The sequence below is a fragment of the Hipposideros armiger genome, unplaced genomic scaffold, assembly GCF_001890085.2.
Source record: "Hipposideros armiger isolate ML-2016 unplaced genomic scaffold, ASM189008v1 scaffold_66, whole genome shotgun sequence".
NCBI lineage: Eukaryota > Metazoa > Chordata > Mammalia > Chiroptera > Hipposideridae > Hipposideros > Hipposideros armiger.
The window spans coordinates 4,087,109-4,111,910 of NW_017731416.1; the positions used below are offsets into that span (position 1 = coordinate 4,087,109).

Genomic DNA, 24,802 nt, shown 5'->3' on the forward strand with positions numbered 1-24,802 from the left:
TGGGTGAATTGTGTGGTATGTGAATTATATCAGTAAAGCTGTAAAACAAACAAACAAACAAACAAAAAAACACCCCTAACATTAAGACCAAGGAAACCAAGGAAATATATATTTTTTCTTTTAAACATTTTTCAATTACAGTTGACATTCAATATTATTTTATATTAGTTTCAAGTGTACAGCACAGTGGTTAGGCATTTATATAACTTATAAAGTGATCCTCCCAATTAATCTAGTACCCACTTGATACTATACATAGTTATTACAATATTATTGACTGTATTCTCGATGCTGTACTTTACATCATGACTACTTTATAATTACCAATTTGTATTTTTTAATCCTTTCACCTCCCATCCCCCAACCCTCCTCCCATCTAGCAACCATCAGTTTTTTCTCTGTATCTATGAGTCTGTTTCTATTTTGTTTGCTCATTTATTGTTCTTTAGATTCCACATATAAGTGAGATGATATGGTATTTGTCTTTCTCAGTCTGACTTATTTCACTTAGCATAATATCCTCTAGGTCCATCCATGTTGTTGCAAATGGTAACATTTCATTTTTTTTTACAGCAGAGTAATACTCCCATTATATAATATAAATGTACCACAGTTTTTTATTTTTTATTGTGAAATACACATTTTTTAGAATTAGTTTCAGCTGTACAACACAGTGCAATAATTATACTTTTTACCCCTCGAAGTGACAACCCCCCTCCCCCAATCCACCGCCCCACTCCCCCCCCAATATCATACATATCTATTACAATTCCCTTGACTCCACTCCCACCCTATACTCCACGTTCCATGACTGTATACATATATTCACTTATAGTTGACATACAATATTATACAACATCAGCTTCAGGTGTACAGTGCAGAGATCAAGCCTCTACCCCATCCATGATGCGGTCTCCCTAGCAAGACATGTGAACCTGACACCCTACAAAATATTTACAACATTATTATATTCCTCGAACTGTCTTTCATATCCCTGTGGCAATATTGTAGTTAACTATTTATGCTGTCTAATCCCTTCCCCTTCTCCCTCATCCCCACCCCCTCCCAGCTAGCAACCATCAGTTGTTCCTCTATATCTCTGAGACCATTTCTGTTTACTTTGCTCGTTCATTCAGTTTTTTAGATTCCACATATAAGTGAAATCATATGGTATTTGTCTTTCTCCGACTGACTTATTTCATTGGTATAATGCCCTCTAGGTCCATTCATGTCATTGCAAATGGTACGATTCCATTCTTCTTTATAGCAGAGTAATACTCCATTGCATAAATGTACCACAGTTTCTTAATCCAGTCATCTACTGATGGGCATTTCAGTTGTTTCCAAGTCTTGGATATTGTGAATAGCACTGCAATAAACATAGGGGTGCATATATTTTTTTGAATTAGCATCTTGGGTTTCTCTGGATAGATACCCAAGAGTGGAATTGCTGGATCATACGGTAGTTCCATTTCCAGTTTTTTGAGATACCTCCATACTGATTTCCATAATGGCTGCACCAATCTGCAGTCCCACTAACAGTGCACCAGGGTTCCTTTTTCTCCACAGCCTCGCCAGCACTTGTTGTTTGTTGATTTATTGATGATAGCCATTCTGACCTGAGTGAAGTGGTATCTTATTGTGGTTTTTATTTGCATTTCTCTAATGATTAATGAGGTTGAACATTTTTTCATATGCCTGTTGGCCATCTGTATATCCTCTTTAGAGAAATGCCTCTTCATAGCCTCTGCCCATTTTTTAATTGGGTTGTTTGTTTTTTCGGTGTTGAATGAGTGTTTTATAAATTTTGGATATTAACTCCTTATCAGATATATCCTTGGCAAATATCTTCTCCCATTCAGTAGGCTGCCTTTTTGTTTTATTAATGATTTCCTTTGCTGTGAAAAAAATTTTAAGTCATTTATCAGTTCTAACAGTTTTTTGGTAGAGTCTTTGGGATTCTCTCTATATAGTATGTCATCTGCATATAATGACAATTTTACTTCCTCCTTTCTAATTTGGATGCCTTTTATTTCATTTTCTTGTCTGATTGCTGTGGCCAGAACTTCCAGAACTATGTTGAATAAAAGTGGAGAAACTGGGCAGCCTTGTCTTGTTCCTGATTTTAAGGGGAAAGGTTTTAGCCTTTCCCCATTGAGTATGATGTTTGCTGTGGGCTTATCATATATGGCCTTTATTATGTTGACATATGAGCCCACTATTCCCATTTTGCTAAGAGATTTGATCATAAATGGCTGCTGGATTTTGTCAAATGCTTTTTCTGCATCTATTGATATGATCATATGATTTTTGTTTTTCATTTTGTTAATGTGATGTATTACGGTAATTGATTTGTGAATATTGAACCAACCTTGCATACCAGGAATGAATCCCACTTGATCGTGGTGTATGATCTTTTTTTTTTTTTAAAGATTTTTATTGGGGAATTGGGGAGATGGGAACAGTGCTGGGGAATTGGGGGAAGGGGAACAGCCAAGTTGCTGTCGTTTTGTTCTTCGGTCTAGTTGTGGAGGACGTTGCTTCACTGGCCCAAGTTGGCACCATCATTGTGCTCTTCCCGGGAGAGGCAGATCAGTCGCTGGCTTCTGGACGGCCGCTCACTGCGGCTGCTGGCCGCTCACGCTGGCTGCTGGCTACATACGGTAGCCCATGGCAACCCACTGCAACAGGGGCTGCAGCCTACGCCGTCGCCGGCGACTCATGGCAGCCCAGCTCCAGGTTGAGCTGTTGTTCAGCATCTTAGCTGTGGAGGGCAGTGTCACTGGCCCTCATATGTGGGATCCGAACCGGGGCCCTCTGGCATCCCAAGCCAGTTCTTAACCATCGCGCCACTCAGCCTGCCCAGTGTATGATTTTTTAATGTGATGCTGAATTTGGTTTGCTAGTATTTTGTTGAGGATTTTTGCATCTATGTTCTTTAGGGATATTGGCCTGTAGTTTTCTTTTTTTGTAATATCTTTGTCTGATTTTGGGATCAGAGTAATAGTGGCCTCATAAACTGTGCTTGGGGGCCTTCCCTCCTTCTGTATTTTTTTAAATAGTTTGAGGAGAATAGGTATTAATTCTTTTTTGAATGTTTTGTAAAATTCACCTGTGAAGCCATCTAGTCCAGGACTTTTGTTTGTTGGAAGCTTGTTGATTACTGACTCAATTTCTTTGGTAGTAATCAGTCTGTTTAGAGTTTCTATTTCTCCTTGGTTCAGATTTGGTAGCTTGTATGCTTCTAGAAATTCATCCATTTCTTCCAGATTGTCAAATTTTTTGTCATATAGTTGCTCGTAGTATTTTTTTTACAATTTCCTGTATTTCTGTGGCATCTGTTATCACTTCTCCTCTTTCATTTCTGATTTTATTTGTACCACAGTTTCTTTATCCAGTCATGTATTGATGGGCATTTTGATTGTTTCCATATCTTGGCTATTGTGAATAGCACTGCAGTAAACATAGGGGTGCATATATTTTTTCAAATTAGTGTTTTGGATTTCTTTGGATAAATACCCAGGAGTGGAATTGCTGGGTCATAAGGTAGTTCTATATTTTTAAAATCAGTTTCAGGTGTACAAAAGAGAAATGGACTCAGGGATATAAGGAAAAGGTAGTTCTATTTTTAATTTTTTGAGGAGCCCCATACTGTTTTCTGTAGCAGCTGTACCAATTTGCAATGCCACCAATAGTGCAAGAGGGTTCCCTTTTCTCTACATCCTTGGCAGTACTTGTTTGTTGATTTATTGATGATGCCATTCTGACAGGAGTGAGGTGGTATCTCAATGTGGTTTTAATTTGCATTTCTCTGATGATTAGTGAAGTTGAGCATCTTTTCATTTGTCTATTGGCATCTGTGTGTCCTCTTTGGTGAAATGTCTGTTCAGGTCCTCTGCCCATTTTTAAATTGGATTGTTTGGTTTTTTGCTGTTGAGCTGTAGAAGTTTTTAAATAAATTTTGGATAGTAACCTTTTACCAGATGTATCATTGGCAACTATCTTCTATTCAGTAGGATGTCTTTTTTTTTTGTTGATGGTTTCCTCTGATGTGAAAAAACTTTTTAGTTTGGTATAGTCCCATTTGTTTATTTTTTCTTTTATTTCCCTTGCCTGAGGAAATATATCAGTAAAAATATTACCAAGGGTAATGTCTGAGAGTTTACTTCTTATGTTTTCTTCTAGGAGTTTTGTGGTTTTGGGTCTTACATTTAAGTCTTTAATCCATTTTGAGTTTATTCTTGTATATGGTGTAAAAAAGTGGTCCAGTTTCATTTTTTTTGCATCTATCTGTCCAGTTTTCCCAGCACCATTTATTGAATAGACTGTCTTCACCCCAATATAAATTCTTGTTTCCTTTATCGTAGATTAAATGACAATATAGGCATGGATTTATTTCTGGGCTCTCTATTCTGTTCCATTGATCTGTGTGTTTCTTTTTATGCCAATACCATGCTGTTTTGTTCACTATAGCCTTGTAGTATAATTTGATATGGATTGATATGCTTCTGAGTGCAGATTTCTGTGGAACTTTTACATTACCCAACCCAAATTCTTGCTTGTTATCCCACGTCTTCACAAAGATATACATGATCATAATTCTATCTTAGAGCAGTTACTCCTGCAGCAAAGAAAAGATGGATTAGAAGGAGTGATTAGATTGAAGGGATGACTATTATAGATAGCATTTCAAGTGAGGCATGATTAGGATCTGAAATTTAGCAGCAAGGATAGCATAAAGGAAAAATTTTGAGAATAATTCACAAGGGGTAATCAATGGTTTTTAATGATTGGTTGACTCAGGAAGGAAGATGGTGTCCAAGTTGGCCCCTAGCCCTCTGACTTAGAAAACTAGGTGAATGATGACTCATTCACTTGGTGAAGGAAAATAAATAGAAAACCAAAAGTAAGTTGAGGTGACAGGCAATTTTAGTTGGGAAAACACTGAAATACCTACAGTATTTTGAATTGGAGATATCCAGAAAGCAGTTGAATATCTCAGCCTGGAGAGCAAGAGAATGGTTCTGAGCTGAAGGCATAGTTGTTCCCTTGGGAATGTGTAGAGTGAGAAAAGAGTAATATTAATGTGTTAGCCTCCTTATGAATATGCTTGTATCTAAATGGTGAGAAATTTCTGAAGAAAAGAAAATCTAGTACTGTTATTCTTAGATGAATTTTTCTTTTTTGGTAAACAACAGTGAAAATTCTAAAGATAAAATTATTGGGTCAACAGAGAGAACTGATGATGGACTCCACAATTTGCAACACAGTATATTCTTTTTTAAAAAATTAAAGTTTATTGGGGTGACAATTGTTAGTAAAGTTACATAGGTTTCAGGTGTACAGTTCTGTAATACATCATCTCTATATCACATTAAACACAGTATATTCTTAAGGAAGGAATATTTGGATAATAATGATACCAGATTTGAGCACCTATTATCTACTAGATAGTTTGGCATTCTCTCCCCCTCCGCCCCCAACCTCCGAGCTGTTGTTCTCAGTCTAGTTGTGGAGGACGCAGCTCACTGGCCCGTGTTGGTATTATGATCATGGCGCTCTACCCGGCTGAGGCAGTCAGTCACCGGCCATTGGAACAGCCACTCATGGCGGTTCAAGGCAGCGCTCGCCTGGCTGCCAGCCACTCACGCTGGCCTCCGGCCATTCACAGCAGCCCAACTCCAGGTTGAGCCATTGTTCACAATCTTAGCTGTAGAGGGTGCAGCTTACTGGCTCTGTTTACTAGCCCATGTGGGAATCGAACCAGCTCGGCAGCCCTGCTGTTCAGAACTTGTGCTCTTACCAACTGAGCTATCCAGCCGCCCTGGTGTTCTTTTTAATTAAGTAGCACATTCGCAAAAATTAAAACCCTACAATGTTGACGAAGTACGTAATGGAGAAACGTAGTTTTGCTTATATTGCTATAAGATCTGTGTAGACCCACTTCAATGACTCTTGCCTGTGTATTGAAATGGGGCAAGTGTAATATAATGCTTGATTATGCATATCTAAGATCTCCCTTAAATGCCACTCTATCTTTAAAAAAATAAAACCTACCACTCGGATCTGTGAAGAAAATATATCTTTATTTATTTATGAAGAAATTGATCTAAACTTCTCATGGGCTTTCATCACTCTTGTCCTTTATTTAACTGGGAAATTATAAGTTATACTTATTTATTATTTTTATTTATTTATTTATTTTTAGCTGAGCCATCCTGCCACCTGTTGGCAGCTCAGCGGCAACTCAGCTTGGGCTGGACTCGAACCGCTGTTGCTCAGAGCTCAAACCCTTGAGCGAGCTCTTAACCAACTGAGCCACTCGGCCGGCCCTAGTTATACTTATTTATTAATGCCATCCAGTTACTTCCAGTTAAAAGTCCCTTTTGGGTGAATGCTGAGTCTTTTGGATTTTTTTCCCCATTCCATATTCCTGAGGATGGCATATAGGTAGGTGATCATACTTTTTGATTTGCCTGGAAGAGTTCCAGTGTGTGCCTTTTATTCTGACAATTTTGTTTGTTTGTTTGTTTGTTTGTTTGTTTGTTTTTAGCTGATCCATCCAGCCACCTGTTGGCAGTTCAGCGGCAGCTCAGCTTGGGCTGGGAATCGAACCGCTGTTGCTCAGAGCTCACACTCTTGAGCAAACTCTTAACCAACTAAGCCACTCCGCTGGCCCCTATTCTGACAATTTTTAATAGAGCTCCCTTCTACTCTCAGAAAGACCCCAGTTTCAATAATCACTCACCCTAAATATAGGGGCATAACCATAGAGGCAGGCCAGAGGTGGTGGGAGGGGTGAAGTTGGGGCTTGAAGTGTCTGAAATCCACAAGTTGCCTCTGTATTTCTACTGATTTGTACTATAGGTTTCAAGACTTGTTGTGTACCTGGGCTGGACTCCACCAATGAAGTCATTGGTGAATTGATGGCCGTATTTAGGGCCTGAGGTCTTCCATTGCTGACTGTTTTCTCCCCTTTGCTTTTGTTGCTACTCCAAACCCCTTGAGTCTCATTGAAGTCCTCCATCCAGACTTTGATCTGGTTGCCTTTCTGCAGCCTTTGTGGGTGTCACCTCACCACAGTAGTCCCATGCTAGGTGTTTTGGATCTAAATTTGACCACCTTCTTCATTGCCTTTGGGAACTTAGTATGTGTTCACAATGTACAGGAATTAAGGGACCCTCAGGAGGCTAACTGAAGCTCCTTCTCTGCTTGAATATCCCAAGCTCTTATTTTTATGTTGAGTTTTCACCCTGTGTGGATGTCTCCTCCTAGAGTTCTAAACAGGGAGTTTGGCACAGGCCTGCTCTACTTTTGGCTTTCTCTTCCCGTCTTCTAATGCCATCTTCCCACCTATTACCCTCATCTGCAGATTTTGGGCTTGAGGGAGAAGAGTCAGTTCCTGTAGTCTGACTGCTTGTTTCCTAAGCCTCTGTCCCCTTTCTCTTTGAAGTAATCCTCTAGACTGGAAGGTATCGGGGGAGGGATCCATCTTTGGTCACATCCTGAGTTCTTTCTGTATACTGTGGCTAACAGTAAAACTCTGTGGTTGTGTCCACCAAGCCTTGATCTGCATATGTTAGTAGGAACTTGAGGAAGGTAGCAGGATGTTAAATGTGGCTTTTATGTAGTCTTAGAGTTTGGACAGTGACCACAATAGATGAAAACAAAACTAAAATGACAATATCTCCCACCCCCTATTACGTGTAGAACCGTCTTGGTAGGGTTTATAAAAGGTGGCGTCAAACCCAATTCTTCCAGCATTAGCCTATTACCAATCTTCAAGCTATTTAAGCAAAGGTTAAAAATTCACTGACAGGATGAAATGATGAAAATGTTTATTTCTTTGATAAGAGTTATGGGTGTCATATATAGGAGAGGTGGAGACTTCTCCCTCACCTCAACACAAGAGAGGAAGCTCCAAGAGAACCATTTGGAAAGTTTGACATATGTCCTCTGGAATTTGGTCTCTGATTCACACCTGAAGTTTAAAAGCAAGAGCGTCTGTTAGTTGCTTTATAATGACAGAATAAAGAGGTAGCTAAGTGTATTTTCAGAGTTTGACACAAGAAAGATTTATGCATAATACACAGGAGGGAGCCAGTTTTGGATCAACTTGAACGGGATCATGCCCAATATGACTTCTGCAAAAACCAAAGTAAACTTGATTGAAAAAGAATGGGAGTTCTATCATCAAATACAAAAACTGAGGAGATCATAAATAGCAGCAAATGAGACAGCCTCAGGTATAGGGAAAGGGAAATCATATCATTGAACCCTTCAAAATACTTCAGGTTTGAGAGTCAGCATTTGGTTATCTGTCCTATCCAAAGGGCACAAATGGCATATTATAATAGTCAAGATCAAGAAAGACCTTCTTGTCCCTTCCTACAGCTTTCCCCAACTCCAGTGCCAGATAACCCCAAAGAGTAGTTACCAAATGGGAGGGGGAAAAGAACAAGAAACAGAGAAGAAACCCACCATAGTTGCTTTCCACACTGCAGGTTGTGAGTCTAAATCAGGTTTAAGTTGGGAAAAGGAAGAAATTTAGAATGGATGATAAGAGTTTGATGTTGTGATATTATACTGGGCTTTCTGTTACCTAAAAATAGCTATTTATTATAAGAGAATACCACAAAAACAATAGAATACACCTGAAAGTTCATTCAAGGGCAAAAAGTACTATTTTGACAGGATGAATTTAAAGGGAAAATATGAAAGGATAAAATTGTGTTTTGATTATTGAGTTCAATTCTTCAATAAATGTGTAATAGGAATTTAGAAAAACATCTTACATTTGGTTTTCAACTCCATTGTCTTCCTAGGGACTCAGAAATCCCATTTTGGTGGTCAAAGGTTGAGCTTTGATCCTTTTGTATTATTCCTCTTGTAATAGTTAATTCTGTCCTACACATTTGGGTAGAATGGGTGGGGTGGGGGGCAGTCTCATTTGTAAAAGTGTAAAAGGGAAAAAGCATATTAATTTTTTTAAAGTATTATCTGTTTCTTGAGCTCCTTACCACAAGAATCCTGGGAAACAGGATTGCTATTCCTTTTGAGGTAACTAGTACTCAAGACAGGTTAAGTAACTTTCCCAAGGCCACTCAAGTGTGAGTAGCAGAACTGGGCTTTCAAACCAAGTTTGCCTGATTCTAAACACTATGCCTTGTCCTCTATACATACTGTCTCACACTGATAAATGTATAGATATATTGCCTATTAAACTATTTGTTCATATAGATATGGTAACATTTTTTTCTGACCAGTTGTATTTTTTTTCTTACAGGATAATTGATTACATATAAATATCCATATTTTAAGTATTTGAGGAATCTCAAAAGTTACTGAAAGATTAAAAGAATACCATTTACAGAGAACAAACTGATGGTTGTCTGATGGGAGGGAGGTTGGGAGCTGGGTGAAAAAGGTGAAGGGATTAAGAAGTACAAATTGGCAAAAAAAAAAGTACAAATTGGTAGTTACTAAATAGTCACAGAGATGTAAAGTACAGTATGGGGAATATAGTTAATAATATTGTAATAACTATATATAGTGCCAGGTGGGTACTAAACTAATTGGGGGATCACTTTGTAAATTATATAAATTTAATAGTGTAACCACTATGCTATACACCTGAAACTAATATAAAGTATAGAATGTCAACTGTAATTGAAAAATAAAAATTAAAAATAAATATAAGTAAAAGAATACCACTTATTTGTTCTTATTATAGAGTGATGACATTAGCAGATGAAAATTTTCCTCCAAAACCAGAGAGTACTTCAAATTCAGAATCAGGTAATAAATAGTGAAACTAATCATTTTCATATTTCTGTATTTCTTTACTTTTGTAACAAAACAGTATATATTAAGAAAATTGGTAGCCCAGAAAACTGAGTACTTTTTAGCTTGGTTGTATTTAAGAAATGAAGATATGTGAGGCTAGTAAGTGGGTTTATCACTACAGCACCCATCATTAATTCATTTAATAAACATTTATGGAGTATGTACTCTGTACTAGGCATTGCTGTATATGCCAGTGGGTAGTGATATACATTCCCTGCCCTCATAAGTTTCAGTCATAGGAGAGGAAGATAATTAGTAAGCAGATATATTGGAGTTATATGTGATGATTGAAAAATGGAAAGATCAACAAAGCACCTTGCATTATAGGCACTCTATTACTAGATTATTATTAGAATAAATTTAGCAAGACATTTATAACCTTTTTTAACCTCTGCTGTATCTCAGATTTATATTTTCTTTACTTCATACAAGTTTTATAGCATTCATTTGGGGATAAACTTGAAAAATTGCTGATTTTGCTTCTAATGGGTATAAATGTTTATATCAACTAAAAAAAAATTTGTGTGTGTACTTTCACTTTAAGAAGTCTTAACGAGCATTTACTAAATGCCAGGTATTATGTTAAGACTTGTGGGTATAAAAATGATTAAGATCGTTTCTGTTCTAAGGGAAATTAATCTAATGATAAAAACTAAACTTGTAGAAGCACACTTCCTTGGAAGGAATAGCACCTATGATTTCGGAGGGTGAGCAATAGAAGGATTTGTTTTTATAGATCAAAGAGTGAGGGAGCTTGTGAACAAGAGAAGAAAGGTAAAGAATGGAAAAAATGGTAAGAGTACCAAAAACAATCATGGTTTACCTAAGTCTTTTCCAATAAAATGTTTTTCTTTGGCTGTGGAAATATTTATTTATAAAGCCTGGCAGTAAGGCAGAATAGTGACTTTGGAGTTATATGCTTTTGTATTCTTCCTTTTATGTGGTTGATTGACTTAAAATTAAATAAATCACATCTTGCTCTAGAGGTATTTTTTACACATTCCTTAACTCAACAAATCCAACTGTATTCCAGTTGGTTCAGGCTCTTTACTAAACGTTAAAAAAACCAAGAAATGCCTCTATTCCTGCCTTCAAGGAGCCAATAATCTAGTAATAGAGACAAACGAATAAACAAGAAATTATTTGGCAGTCAACTCCTGCTCAGTCGCCTTTGCAATCTTACCTATTGCTATTAGCCATTAAATGTGGGAGTTCTTCAAGACTAGTTTCCAGATTTTAATCTCTTTTATGTATAGGTGTCTTGTCACAAATACTGCACATGCTTGTACTACTGCATGGGAAATATTTATACTAAAAAATTATTCATTGTTTATCTGAATTTTAGGTGGTCAACCTGCATTTTATCTAGCAGCCAATTAACCTCTGTAATGAAGCTGGGTATATATAAGTAATACAGGGATCATAAAAAACAGGATTTTGCATGTCAGGTTAAGGAGCTTGAATTTGAACTTGAGGGCTGTGGAAAGCCTTTTTGAAGAGTTTTAAGCAGATAATATTAGATATTTATTTTAGGTATACAATGTGACTACAGAGGGAGGTGAATTGAAAAATTATTGGAATAATCTAAAGGAAAATATTTTGATGTCTTAAATCAAGGTACTGGTGTTAAGAATAAAAAAAGCCAAATTTGCAATATTAAGTACATATAATAGGTAAAATTGGCACATCACAAATAGTCAATAATTATTGCTTTGAGTTGAGTTTGGAGAGTGAGGAAAAGGGAAGAGTCAAGACTGAAGAGGGACTATAATAGGGGCCAGAGAGGGAAGATGTTCATGCCTGCTGTACTGAGGTCCAGTAAGGAAGGACAGGAAAGGTTTCTGCTCATATTGGTGGGAGCTGAAATTAGATTGTGTGGGTGTGGGAGTAAATAGGAGGAAAAGAAGTTATGTTAGTATATCTGGACAGCTCTGTGAAGAAACTTACCCATGGATAAGAAGAGACAGAGGAAGTAGCAGGAAGGGGTGTGGGATACAGATAAAAATTTTGGTCAATGAAAGAGACTTGAGCATGTTTTAAATGCTGATAGAAAAGTTGCAGTAGAAAGAGCCTGAAAATACAGGAGAGTGGAAATGAAAAGATAATTAATGAAGAATTTAATCACATATATTTTCTCCACTAATTGGAAAGTAAGTCTTTTATATAGAGTTTTATTTATTCCTGTAAAACCTGGAGCTCTTGAGATACAGATAGGTACTTTAAAGAATACTTTTTCCTATCTATAGCAAGTCAGATTATGCAGCATATATTAATATCCTATATTAATAATCTAAAACAATTACAAGGCAGTTATTCAATTAGTTTTTTTTTCCAAATTTCAGTTATCTTTCCTGTACTTCCAATTAATGATAGGTTAAATAATTAAAATACCAAAGTATGTTTTTATTTATAGATCATGCAGCTTGTGAAGTTGTACTTGCTAAGAAAACTTACCCTTCAATCCCTGAAAAAACAAAGAAAAAGGCAAGTATTAAAGAAGAATACCTACATAAACCACAGATTTCATTAAGATAGGACATACTTTTTTTTTTAAGATTTTATTGGGGAATTAGGGGAGGGGAACAGCATTGGGGAATCGAGGAAGGGGTACAGACAAGTTGCTGTCCTTTTGTTCTTCAATCCAGTTGTGGAGGACGTTGCTTCACTGGCCCATGTTGGTATTATCATTGCGCTCTTCCTGAGTGAGGCAGATCAGTTGCCTGTCACTGGATGGCCACTCATGGTGGCTCTTGGCAGCTCACGGTAGCTTATGGGAGCCCACTGCAGCTCCACTGCAGCCTATGCCATCACTGGTGACTCATGGCAGCCCAGCTCCAGGTTGAGCTGTTGTTCACCATCTTAGATGTAGAGGGCGCAGCGTCACTGGCCCTAATGTGGGATTCGAACCGGGGCCCTGCTGCTCAGAGCTGGCGCCCTGAGCCAACTCTTAACCATCATGCCACTCGGCTGGCCCAAGATAGGACATACTTTTAACCAACACTCTTATAGAAATTATGTTTCAGCTGTGTAAGTCAATAATTTAAAACATTTTTGGAGTTTTGCAACTAGATTACATTATTGTTTCATGAATATGTACTCTATATAAGCTTAATGGAAGAGAATTAAAATTTATAATTTTTCCAACTTTTTTTGGATAATTGGATGTCTATTAATCATTAGAGGTAAAAATAAGCATTTGCTATGTAGCCAGAGCAGTTTCATACTGAGGGATACATATGAATTATTACAGTAGGCCTGGAATCTACAGGTCTTTGGACTTTATTTATATAGTAGGAGTAGCTGTTTGAGTGGTTACTCAATGCTAAGCATTATTCTAAGCAATTTTTCATTAATTATATCTTTCTTTATAGCATTTCTTTCAGGTAAGTTTTATATATATAAAACATTATATTTGTTTTGTTTTTACCTTTTTTATAGCTGAGGAAAATGAGGTTAGATGTTAACCGATATGTTTGAGGAGCTTGTGGCAGGTCTTTCTAGTTCTGAAACCTGTACTGTTCTCACTACACACTGTCATTGTGTACATAGGGGAGCAAATTGAAAGGGCAAGAGTGTCAGCAGGAAGACTCATTAGTAGGAAGTTGGAAGGATTTTTGATGTGAGATTGTGGTGGCTTTGACTAGGATGTAGGAGGGATAGAGAAATATGCATGGATTCAAGATAATTTTGCCTGTAGAGTCCATGGGTTGAATATAGAGGATGAAGGTGTGAGCTATCAAGAAAGACTTCTGGGTTTCCGTCTTAAGCAGTTTTAGTGGATAAAGGTGCTATTTAATGTCATAGGAAAGGCAGGAGGTCTGGGGGCACATTAAGATGAATATTTTAAAAGAGCCATGGCTATAAATCTACAGGTCAGGAAACTAGAAGAGGAGTATTATAGATATTTTTAAATTCATGGAAATGGATCAAATCCCCTGCACTCTATAGAGTGCAGAAGAGAAAGGGGTCCAAGATCAATCTTTGGAAAACTCTACATTCAAGTAGAAATGGAAGAGTGAACAGAGAGGAGGAGAAAAAAAACAGAATATGCTATAATAGAAGCTAAGAAAAGACAGCGTTTACTCTTGGAAGCAGGAGTGGTCAACAATGCTGAATGCTGGTTGGAGGTCCAACCAGTGTTATAAAGTATCTTGAAAAATTGGAAGACTTCCAGTTTCAGTCCAGCATGTAAGGAACTTAAAAGTTACCACTCTGTCCTAACAAGTAAAAATCTGAACAAACTGAAAAATCAGCAACTCTTTTTACAGTAGATTGATCAGAGAAGTAAGGTCACAAAGCAAAGTGTTGCACCAAAACTTGGAAAGACAGAGGGAAAAGGAACCATTTTGAAACACACCATAGTATTCTGTTCTTAACAAAGCCTGTCCTCAGGAAAAGGTATTTTACCAGAGCTTAGGTTGTTAGGGTAACATCAGAGCCTAACCTACCTGGGGGAAGGGAAATACTCAACTCTAGCTCCCTCTAGCCTTCCACATATGGAAATGGAAATACACAACTACAGCCCCTTCTAGCCATGCTGCCCCACCTAAAAGGGCAGGGGTGGGGGTTGGGAGGATGGGACTGAGAAGCACTGGTGAAGTTCACAGTCCAGGGCACAGGGTAAACAAAAAACCTGAGACCTAATCACAGAACTATAGACTGCTTCCTGTCCTGCCTCGCCTTACTAAAGGCCTATTCATCACAGTTCCTATAGTATGCCATGTCTATTTTAGAAACAGAAAGAACAGAAGTAGTAACATTGAAGCAATAATGACTAACACTTTCCCAAAATTAACGTCAGACACCAAACCACAGATCTAGGAAGCTCAGAGAACACCAAGCAGGATAATGCTAAAAAAGCTACATGTGGTCATATCATATTTGAACATTGGAAAAATCAAATGGAAAGAAAAAAACTTGAAAGAAGCCAGAGAGAAAAGACACCTTACCTATAGAAGAGCAAAGATAAACATTACAGACCTTAAGTGTTGAGAAATTATCCTTCAAAAGTCAAGGAGAAATAAAGATTTTCTCAGGCAAACAAAAATTGAGGGAATTTGTTGCCAGTAAGCCTGACTTGTAAGAAATATTAATATAAGTTTTCCAGGAAAAAGCAAAATAATGTGTCAGGATAGATTTATCTATCCTAACCAATGTACCACTGTGGTGTAGTATGTCAATAGCAGGGGAGGTTGTGCATGAGTTGGGACAAGGAGTTTATGGGAACTTTGTACAGGGATTTGCTGTGAACCTCAAACTGCTCTGAAAAATAAAGTTTGTTAATTTGTTAAAGTCAATTGCGTTTAGAATCAAGAAGGAAAACTGATGACTTTAGCAAGAATAATTTTAGTGGACTAGTGAGAAGCAAACTAGATTGGCATCAGTTGAAAAGGTATAAAAATTGTGGAAATATAAAAATATAAAAATAAATTGGGACATCAGCAACATAAAATGTTTGTGTGTAGGGAAAATAAATATGTAGAACTTTTTATGCAATTGAAGTTAATTTGTTATCAGCTTAAAATAGACTTATAATAGACTGTTAAGATGTATTATGAAAGCCTTATAGTAATCACAAAGCAAAAATCTGTAAGAGATGTGCAAATGTTAAAGAATGAAAGCATACCACTACAAAAAAATTATCAATTCACAAAGAAAGACAGCAAGAGAGGAAGAAAGAACTACATAACAATCAGAAAGCAATTAACAAAATGGTGATAGTCCTTACTATAAATAAGTCCTTACCTATTAATAATTACTATAAATATAAATGGTTTAAATTCTCCATTTAAAAGACATAGAGTGGCTGAATGAAAAAAAAATCCAACTACAGAGGGTGCCAAAAAATGTATACATTTAAAAAAAATTTTTTTTATTAAATTATTTTTTATTATGAAATACTGTATACACATTTAAGAAAGGAAAAAACTATTAAAATTGTAATACTCAATATATACCAATAACAAAAGATGAATACAAGTCATGTGTATATATATTTTTTGGCACCCCCGGTATATTGGTCTCTACCCCCAGTTTCTGGCACAGAGCTCCTGAACCCTTGCAATTTCCTAGGAGCATCTCTTGTTTTATTATCTGGTCTTTGGCCCCATCCCTGACACAGGTCTCCTAAAACCCTTGTAAATTCCTAAGCAATAAGAGCACTAGAGGAGCTTTTGTTTTAATGAGGCACTCTGGGTGGGCTCCTGGATGGGGTCTGGTCACCAGAAAGAGGAAGTCATAATTAGAAACTTGGAATTTTCAGCCCCAGCTGGAACTGAAGTTAATTGATCATGCCTATATGAGGAAACCTCAATGAAAATCCCAGTAAGAAGGGGTTCAGAGAGCTTCCAGGTTGGCGAACACACCCACACTGGGAGGCTGACACACCCCAATTCCACAGCGACAAGCTCCTGTGGTCAGGACATTCACAACCCTCGCCCTATGTATCTTTTTATCTGGATGTTCATATTTATCCTTTAATAAATTGGTAAATGTGTTTCCCTGAGTTCTGTGAGCCAGCCTAGCAAATTAATTGAATCTGAGGAGGGAGTGATGGGAAACTCCGATTTGTAGCCAAAATCAGACAGAAGCTGTGGGTAACCTGGGGACCTCATACTTAGGATTGGCATCTGAAGTAGAGTAGGAGCAATTTTGTGGGACTGAACCCTTAACCATGAGAGCTGACACCACTATCTTCAGGTAGTAAATAGTGTTAGAATTGAGTTGAATTGCAGAACACCAGCTGGTGTTGCAGAGAATTGCTTGTTGTTGGGAAAACCCCTCCATACATTTGGTGACCAGAAGTGTCAGAAGTGTGAGTGTTTTCTGAGACTCACAGGAGAAAGGCTCATAGGAGGGAAAACTGAGGTATTTTTCTTTACAACTCCCATTTATAATAGGATCAAAAACAATAAAATATTTAGAGATAAATTTAACCAAGGAGGCAAAAGACCTGTGTACACTGAAAATTATCAAACATTGATGAGATAAATTGAAGAAGATATAAATGGAAAGGTATCCTATGTTCTTGGATTGAAAGAATTAATATTGTAAAAATGTCCATACTACCCAAAGTGATCGGCAGAGTCAATGCAACCCCTATAAAAATTCCAATGGCGTTTTTCTCAGAAATAGAAAAACTACCCTAAAATTTGTATGGAACCACAAAAGACCCCAAATTGCCAAAGCAATCTTGGGAAAGAAGAACAAAACTGGAGACATCACTCGTTCTGATTTCAATCTATATTACAAAGCTACAGAAATGAAAACAGTATGGTACTGGCTTAAAAACAGGCATATAGACCAGTGGAACAGAATACAGAGCCCAGAAATAAACCCATACATTTATGGCCAAATAATTTTAAGGGTGCCAGGAACAGAAAATGGGGAAAGGATTGTTTCTTCAATAAGTGGTAATAGGAAAATTAGATCTCTACATGCAAAAGAATAAAACTGGACCTTTATCTTACACCACTCACAAAAATTAACTTGAAATGGATTAAAGACTTAAATATAAGACCTGAAACCATAAATCTCCTAGAAGAAAATAGGGGAAAAGCTCCTTGATGTTGATCTTGGCAATGATTTTTTTGGTAAGATACCAAAGAGGCATGCAACAAAGGCTAAAATAAACAAGTGGGACTACATCAAACTAAGAAGCTTGTGCATAAAGCAAAAGAAATAATACATTGAAAAGTCAGCCTATAGAATGGAAGGAAATATTTGCAAATCACATGTCTTATAAAGGGATTAATATCCAAAATATATAGCAAACTGATACAACTCAATAGCGAAAAAGCAATAATCCAGTTAAAAAATGGGCAAAGTACCTGAATAGACATTTTTCAAGAGAGGCATACAACTAGACAATAGGTACATGAAAATGTGCTCAATATCACTAAGTGTCAGGGAAATGCAAATTAAAACCATAATGAGGGCCGGCCGAGTGGCGCGATGGTTAAGAGCTGGCTTGGGACACCAGAGGGCCCCGGTTTGGATCCCACATATGAGGGCCAGTGACACTGCCCTCCACAGCTAAGATGCTGAACAACAGCTCGACCTGGAGCTGGGCTGCCCTGAGTCGCCGGCGACGGCATAGGCTGCAGTCCCTGTGGCAGTGGGTTGCCATGGGCTACCGTGTGTGGCCAGCAGCCAGCGTGAGCGGCCTTCAGCCGCAGTGAGCGGCCGTCCAGAAGCCGGCGACTGATCTGCCTCGCCAGAGAGGGGCGCAATGATGGTGCCAACTTGGGCCAGTGAAGCAACATCCTCCACAACTAGATTGAAGAACAAAACGACAGCAACTTGTCTGTTCCCCTTTCCCCAATTCCCCAATAAAAATCTTTAAAAAAAAAAAAGTGAGTTGGTGCTAATAGGTCATTTTTAAAAAAAAAACCATAATGAGATACTACCTCACACTTGTTAGGATGGCTATTATTAAAAAGACAAGAGATAAAAAATGTTGGTGAGGATATGGAGAAAAGGGAACCTTTGGGCACTGTTGATGGGAATGTAAACTGGTACTACTATTATGGAAAATCATATGTCCGTTCCTCAAAAACCTAAAATAGAGCTACTATGTGATCCAACAATCCCACTCCTGGGTATACATTCAAAGGAAATTAAATCAGTATCTTGAGGAGATATCTGCACTGCCATTTTCATTGCAGCATTCTTCACAATAACCAAGATATGGAAACAACCTGAATGTTCTTTGGTGAATGGATAAAGAAAATGTGATATATAGATATAGACAATGGAGTATTATTCAGCCACAAAAAAGAAGGAAATCTCATCATTTGTGACATGTATAGGCATTATACTAAGTGAAGTAAACCAGAGAAATATAAATACTGTATGGTATCACATATATATGGAATCCTAAAAAAAAGAAAAAAGCCAATTTCATAGAAATAGACAATAGAATGATGATTGCCAGGGTCTGGGAAGTTGGGGGAAAAATGGGAGATGTAGGTCAAAGGGTAAAAATTTTCAGTTATAAGAATAAATTCTGAGACTCTAATGTACAGCAAGGTGATGATAGGTAATAATATAGTATTGTATACTTGAAAGTTGGTGAGAGTAGGTCTTAAGCTTTCTCACCATGCACTCACACAAAAAGTTAGCTATGTGTGATGATGGATATGTTAATTTCTTGATTTTAGTAATTATTCCACAATATGTACATCAAATCATCACTTATATAGAGCTTGACTCTAAAGGGAAATAGAGAAAAAGAATAGTAACTGGAGGGAGAGGGTTGGAGGAAGTTTGTTTTGTTTTGTTTTAAAGATGGGCCATACTAGATCATTTCTGAGAGCTAATAGGAATGATGGAAGGGAGGAAGAAGGGATAGCTGAATGTAACCCTGTAGGCAACTGGAGTACCCTGTGACCTGGAGATCTAGTTGAAGTTGGCCTGAACTTCACTTTAGCCTAAAGCAATAAAGAGTCTTCTCCATGCTTTCTGTTTTCTTTTCTATGCTTCCTCACTTCTTTATTTCCCTTTCCTGCTTTCATGCATTCTGTCTCAGTTCATGGTCTACCAATTCTCTCTCTCTCTCTCTCTCTCTCTCTCTCTCTCTCTCTCACACACACACACACACACACACACACACACACACACACACTTCTATACAAACCAAGCATCTTATGACGTAAAGGTGTCATAGCTTGCATTAAATGTCATTTCTTATGCTCTTGTATGTTCTGCTCCTTCTCAAAAGCTCTGCTCCTGGTAGGTGTCTCTTCCTGACTGTAGCTTTACCATCCCTGGGGTGCTGGTGTATAAGAACTTCACTACATTTCTCCAAAGAAGATATACAAATGGCCAATAAACACATGAAAAGATGCTCAGTATCATTAGTCATTCAGGAAATGCAAATCAAAGCCACAATGAGATATTATTTCATATCCACTAGGATGACTATAAAAAGACAGATAACAAACATTGGTGATAATGTGGAGAAATTGGAACCTTCAAACATGGTGGGAATGTAAACTGGTGCAGCCACTTGGAAAACAATTTGGCAGTTCTTCAGAATTCTAGACATGGAGTTACCATAGGACCCAGCAATTCTACTCTCAGGTTTATACCCAAGAGAGAAAAAAATATATACATTATAATGAAAACTTACACATGAATTTTCATAGCAGCATTTATTCATAATAGCCCAAAAGTAGAAACAACTCCAATGTCCATTTACTGATGAATAGATAAATAAAATGTGGTAGATCCATACAATAAAATATTATTTGGCAATAAAAACAAATGAAGCACTGATATATGCTACAACATGGATGAACCTTGAAAATATTATAACATGAAAGAAGCCAGTCACAAAAGATTGCATATTATATGATTCCATTTATATGTCCAGGATAGGCAAATATATGGCATGTGAATTATATTAAAGTGTTAAAAAAAAAAAAAGCTTCCCTACACTATTACATGGAAGAGGGAAGTCATTGAAAATGACTGGGGAGGGATGGGACCCAGAAAACAAGTGGAAGATCTGGCCTTTACAAGAGGTAGCAGGCCAGACTTTGTGCTTAGAAAGAGCCCATGCTTCAGTTAATGTCCTGCGGTTGCCAACTTGACATTTTAAATAGTTTTTTAATTTTGTATTGGGTCCCCAAAATTATGAGTCCTGGGTGTTCGCATCCTGTTTGATGTCTTCTGTTGTTGCGGGGAAGTGTAAGGTAAGGCTGTCAACTGAGAATGGTAGAGGGAAGGAGCTAGAGATTTAAGGAAAATAGGGTGAGTATATATATAGTTATGAGAAACTAGAGAGTGTGGAAGGCTTCCCAGTCTGGGGCTGCTCTTTTTGAGTGTGGTGACTGATTTGCCGGGTTATATACAGTGTTCCCCAGCACACACTTGCACCGGTGGTCCTCAGGATATTGATGTCAGGGTTCAGGTAGGGCTGGGGATTTGTCAGACATCTGTGATAGGGATAAGAAAGGATAAGAAAGTTAATTACAATGATGGATGGTGGCAGATAAGGAAGGAATAAGACAGGAGAGGATCATGGATGAAGATAAAATGGTAGGATCAGTAAACTGGAGAAAGTTTATTTCATGAAGATAATTGAGCTGGGGTTGGAAGGATAGTAAGCAGCTCTTTGAACTGGTGATTTGGTAGTTTCTGCTGATGGTAAGGGCTAACTCAGTTTGATCATGGAGTGACTGAAATGGCACGAGGGGAAAGGTTATTGGAAATGCAGAGTTCAAGCAGCTGAGAGACCAGTTGGTTGGATGGGTCATGAATGAATGGGATGATGAAATTGCTGAGAACAATGACAGGGATGGGAGAAAAAGCTGTGTGCAAGGTGTGCAATTGTCAGTGAATGAAAGAAGTCGGTAGGTGCCAGTGAGTATCTCACTCTTGGCTCCATACCCTTGTTCTTTCCTTTGCTTGGAATACACTCAGCCTCCTCTGCTTCCTTCTCCTCCCCTTTCTCTACCATCCTCTTTATCCCCTCACCCCAAACTCAAAAGCCCTGTCATTCTTTCAGGACCCAATTCAGATTGCACCTCCTTAGTGATGTTGAATATATTTAAACTTTGAATACTATTTTAAACATATCTTGAAAGCATTAGACAAGTTACATAACTTAGTACAAGCAGGCGCTGAATAGTCTATGGTTTTCAGTGCAGGGATTAGCTGGTAAAGGAACACACTTTCTTATAGTTGCAGCTTCCTGGTGTCTTAGAGGGGACTTTTGGTTTTTTTAAATGAAGATTATTGCATAATGAAGACATTTATATAAATATAGTTAATGTTTTCTCTAAAATTTAATTTTAAATATTGAGTAATAGATCTTATTATCGTTTGTTTTCTTTTCACAGACCACTTTTTGAGAGTTATTGCCTTCTATGTGGTAGGGACTTTTTTTTTTCTTTTTTTTTTTTTTTTTTGCTGAGCCATCCTGCCACCTGTTGGCAGCTCAGCTCAGGCCGGGAATCGAACTGCTGTTGCCCAGAGCGCACACTCTTGAGCGAGCTCTTAACCACTGAGCCACTTGGCCGGCCCCTGGTAGGGACATTTTTTTGAGCTGAGTATATTTCAAACTGTTTTGTCTTTCAACAGATTTTTTTTCTTTATATATATGGAAAACCTTACTTTTTTAGAGAGAGAGATTTATCTTAAAGTTTAAAACTTTTTTTCAAGTTGAGGGGATGGATAGATGGATGGAGAGATAGATATGTAGTTAGAAAGAATAATGTATATATCCTATTTTAATTGTAACAATTATAACATATATTACAATAAAACAGAACATATGAGAAGTGCTAGAAATGTTTTTTAGCCTGTGAAATGTATTTCATGATTATGAATTTGTTTCAGCCTGAAAAAGATCCTGAACCTAGAGATACAAATTTTCAAAGAAAGTTAAGCTCTCATCATCTAAAAATCATTGTTCCATCACCTCACCAGAGGTCTGTTCTTGAAAGCAGTGAGGGTAAATCAGCTACCACAATGGTGCTGCCTCAGTGCCTGGAACCTGCGCTGGTAAGCACTAGCCTTTTGCTATTCTTGAAACGACTATGCAAAGAAAATGTACTTATTGGGAAGATTTAGATACACAGTTTCTTAACAAATCTAGGAAAAAGTACAGGACGCTATATGCTTACAGCTGTATACCGGCACTTGTTTTGTAAATGGACTGACAGTGGACATTTGTGTCACCTGCAACACAGATATTCAGACAGAATTAAGCATTCAAGTGGTGTATTGGAAGGGGTAACACCTGACAAGAGAAAGCAGGGAGGAAGCAGGATTGGACAGGAATAGCTTCAGTCCTGACAGAAGCTCTCCCAGTGGGGAGGTTGGGAGCAAAGATTGTCCATTACAGGAATCTTAGGTTGGGCTGAGGGTTGCCTGAGAAGATGGTGGCTTCGGCCTGAAAGCTGAAGCAGGTTCTAAATACATTGCAGCTGGGGGCTGTCAGCTAACTGCAGCCCTCACAGTGGAACAGCATGTTCTTTGTTCAGCACCTCTATGGCTGCCACCATGATAATATTATAATAATTGCTATCATTGAGTTTCTCCTACTCTCCAGGCACCTTAGGGTCTCTTTAAATGTATTATTTGTAACCTTTGCATAGTAGTCTCACGGGGTAGAATAATCCTCATTGTTCAGATGAAGAAATTAAAAGACAATATAACTAATAAATTAGAAAACTGACATAGTCAGTGTACCAGGTAAATATGCCCATAACATTTTTTTTTAAAGATTTTATTGGGGAATTGGGGGAGTGGAACAGCATTGGGGAATTGGGGAAGGGGAACAGACAAGTTGCTGTCCTCTTGTTCTTCAGTCTAGTTGTGGAGGACGTCGCTTCACTAGCCCATGTTGGTATTATCATTGCGCTCTTCCTGGGTGAAGCAGTCGCTCGTCAGCCATTGGACGGCTGCTCACGACGGCTCTTGGCTGCTCACACCGGCTGCCGGCCACTCAAGTTGGCTGCCGGCCACTCAAAGTAGCTCACAGCAGCCCACTGCAGCAGGGGCTGCAGCCTATGCGCTCGCTATCGACTCATGGCAGCCCAGCTCCAGGTCGAGCTGTTGTTCATCATCTTAGCTGTAGAGGGCGCAGGGTCACTGGCCCTCATGTGGGATCTGAACCAGGGCTCTGCTGCTCAGAGCTGGTGTCCCAAGCCAACTCAACCAACACGCCACTCGGCCGGCCATAAAATATTTTGATAATAATTTTCCTGATACACTATTCCAGATTATGTGTTGAACAAATAATTAGTTTACAGATTTTAAGCCAGAAAGAAAAGAGTGAAAGAAAGAAAGAAAAGAGGAAAGAAAGAAAAAAGAAACCTGACAAATGTTTCCTATGCTGTTCAACTTTTAACTCTGAGTTTGGGTTCCAGACTTGGAAGCATATAATAGACACTGTTCAAAGAGATTTATCAGAGGGACATGGCTGTTTCATGGAATCTAGGAGTTGAAAAGGCAACTAATTATTAGAAATACAGCTGCCTGTCTTCTGCCTCTTTGACTGTACCACTCTGTTTCTCCTGCTCTGCCTCTCTGCCTGTTTTTTGTCATTGCTCTCCCTTGTTTTGCCTCTCAGTGTCAAGCTCCCTCTCTCTACTCCCTGTGTCTGTCTTGATCTCTCTCTATCTGTCCTGTTTCCCTGACAGTCAATCTCACTCTTAGTGCTCACAGTCTCTGTTGGTCTCTGTCTTCTCCATCTCTCATCTCCCTCACTCTTTCTCCTCTCAATCTTCCTCTTTTTTCCCTTCCTCTCTGCCTTTTGTCTCCCTTCCTCCCTTTTTCCCCCTTTCCCCCTCCCCTCCTTCTTCTCCCTTCTTTTCTCTTCTTTCCCTTCTCCTCCTCCTCCTTCTCTTTTTTCTCTCTCCTCTCTCTCCTCTCTCGCTCTTCTCTCCTCTCTCTCCTTTCCTCTCTCTCTTACACTCTTTAGCTCTCTGATTCTGTCTCTTTTGCTTCTCTGTCTCTCACTCTTGATTTGTCCACCTTCTTTCTTTGTCTGCCTCTTTGCATCTTCAAGAAATATAAAATGAGTCTGTATCCTACTTTGTAATTTCTTTAACTTTAATGCTCCATAAATGAAAGTATCTATATACATTTAAATCTATGTATTTAAACCAATTATCCTTGCTACATGTATGTTTTAACAGCTTCAGAAATAACTTACAACCTCTTTCCATAAAAAGTACAGTATAGGGCCGGCTGAGTGACACGTTGGTTAGGAGTTGGCTTGGGACAGCAGCTCTGAGCAGCAGGACCCAGGTTCAGATCCCACATTAGGGCCAGTGACGCTGCGCCCTCTACAACTAAGATGGTGAACAACAGCTCCACCTAGAGCTGGGCTGCTGTGAGTCGCCTGCGACGGTGTAGGCTGCAGTGGGGTTGGCTGGCAGCAGGCGTGAGCTTTCGCGAGCTGCCATGAGCGGCCGTCCAATGGCTGGCGAGTGACTGCCTC

The 24,802-nt window shown here is 38.4% G+C and overlaps 1 protein-coding gene across 1 annotated transcript in view; it reads left to right on the plus strand.

Moving 5' to 3' along the window:
* MEIKIN (meiotic kinetochore factor) overlaps positions 1 to 24,802 on the plus strand; it is a 62,965-nt gene that overhangs the window by 22,136 nt on the left and 16,027 nt on the right. The window contains exons 8-9 of the mRNA XM_019642165.1: positions 9,734 to 9,798; positions 12,260 to 12,330. Of these exons, the coding sequence (XP_019497710.1) occupies positions 9,734 to 9,798; positions 12,260 to 12,330 (136 nt within the window). The remainder of the gene's footprint in view (positions 1 to 9,733; positions 9,799 to 12,259; positions 12,331 to 24,802) is intronic.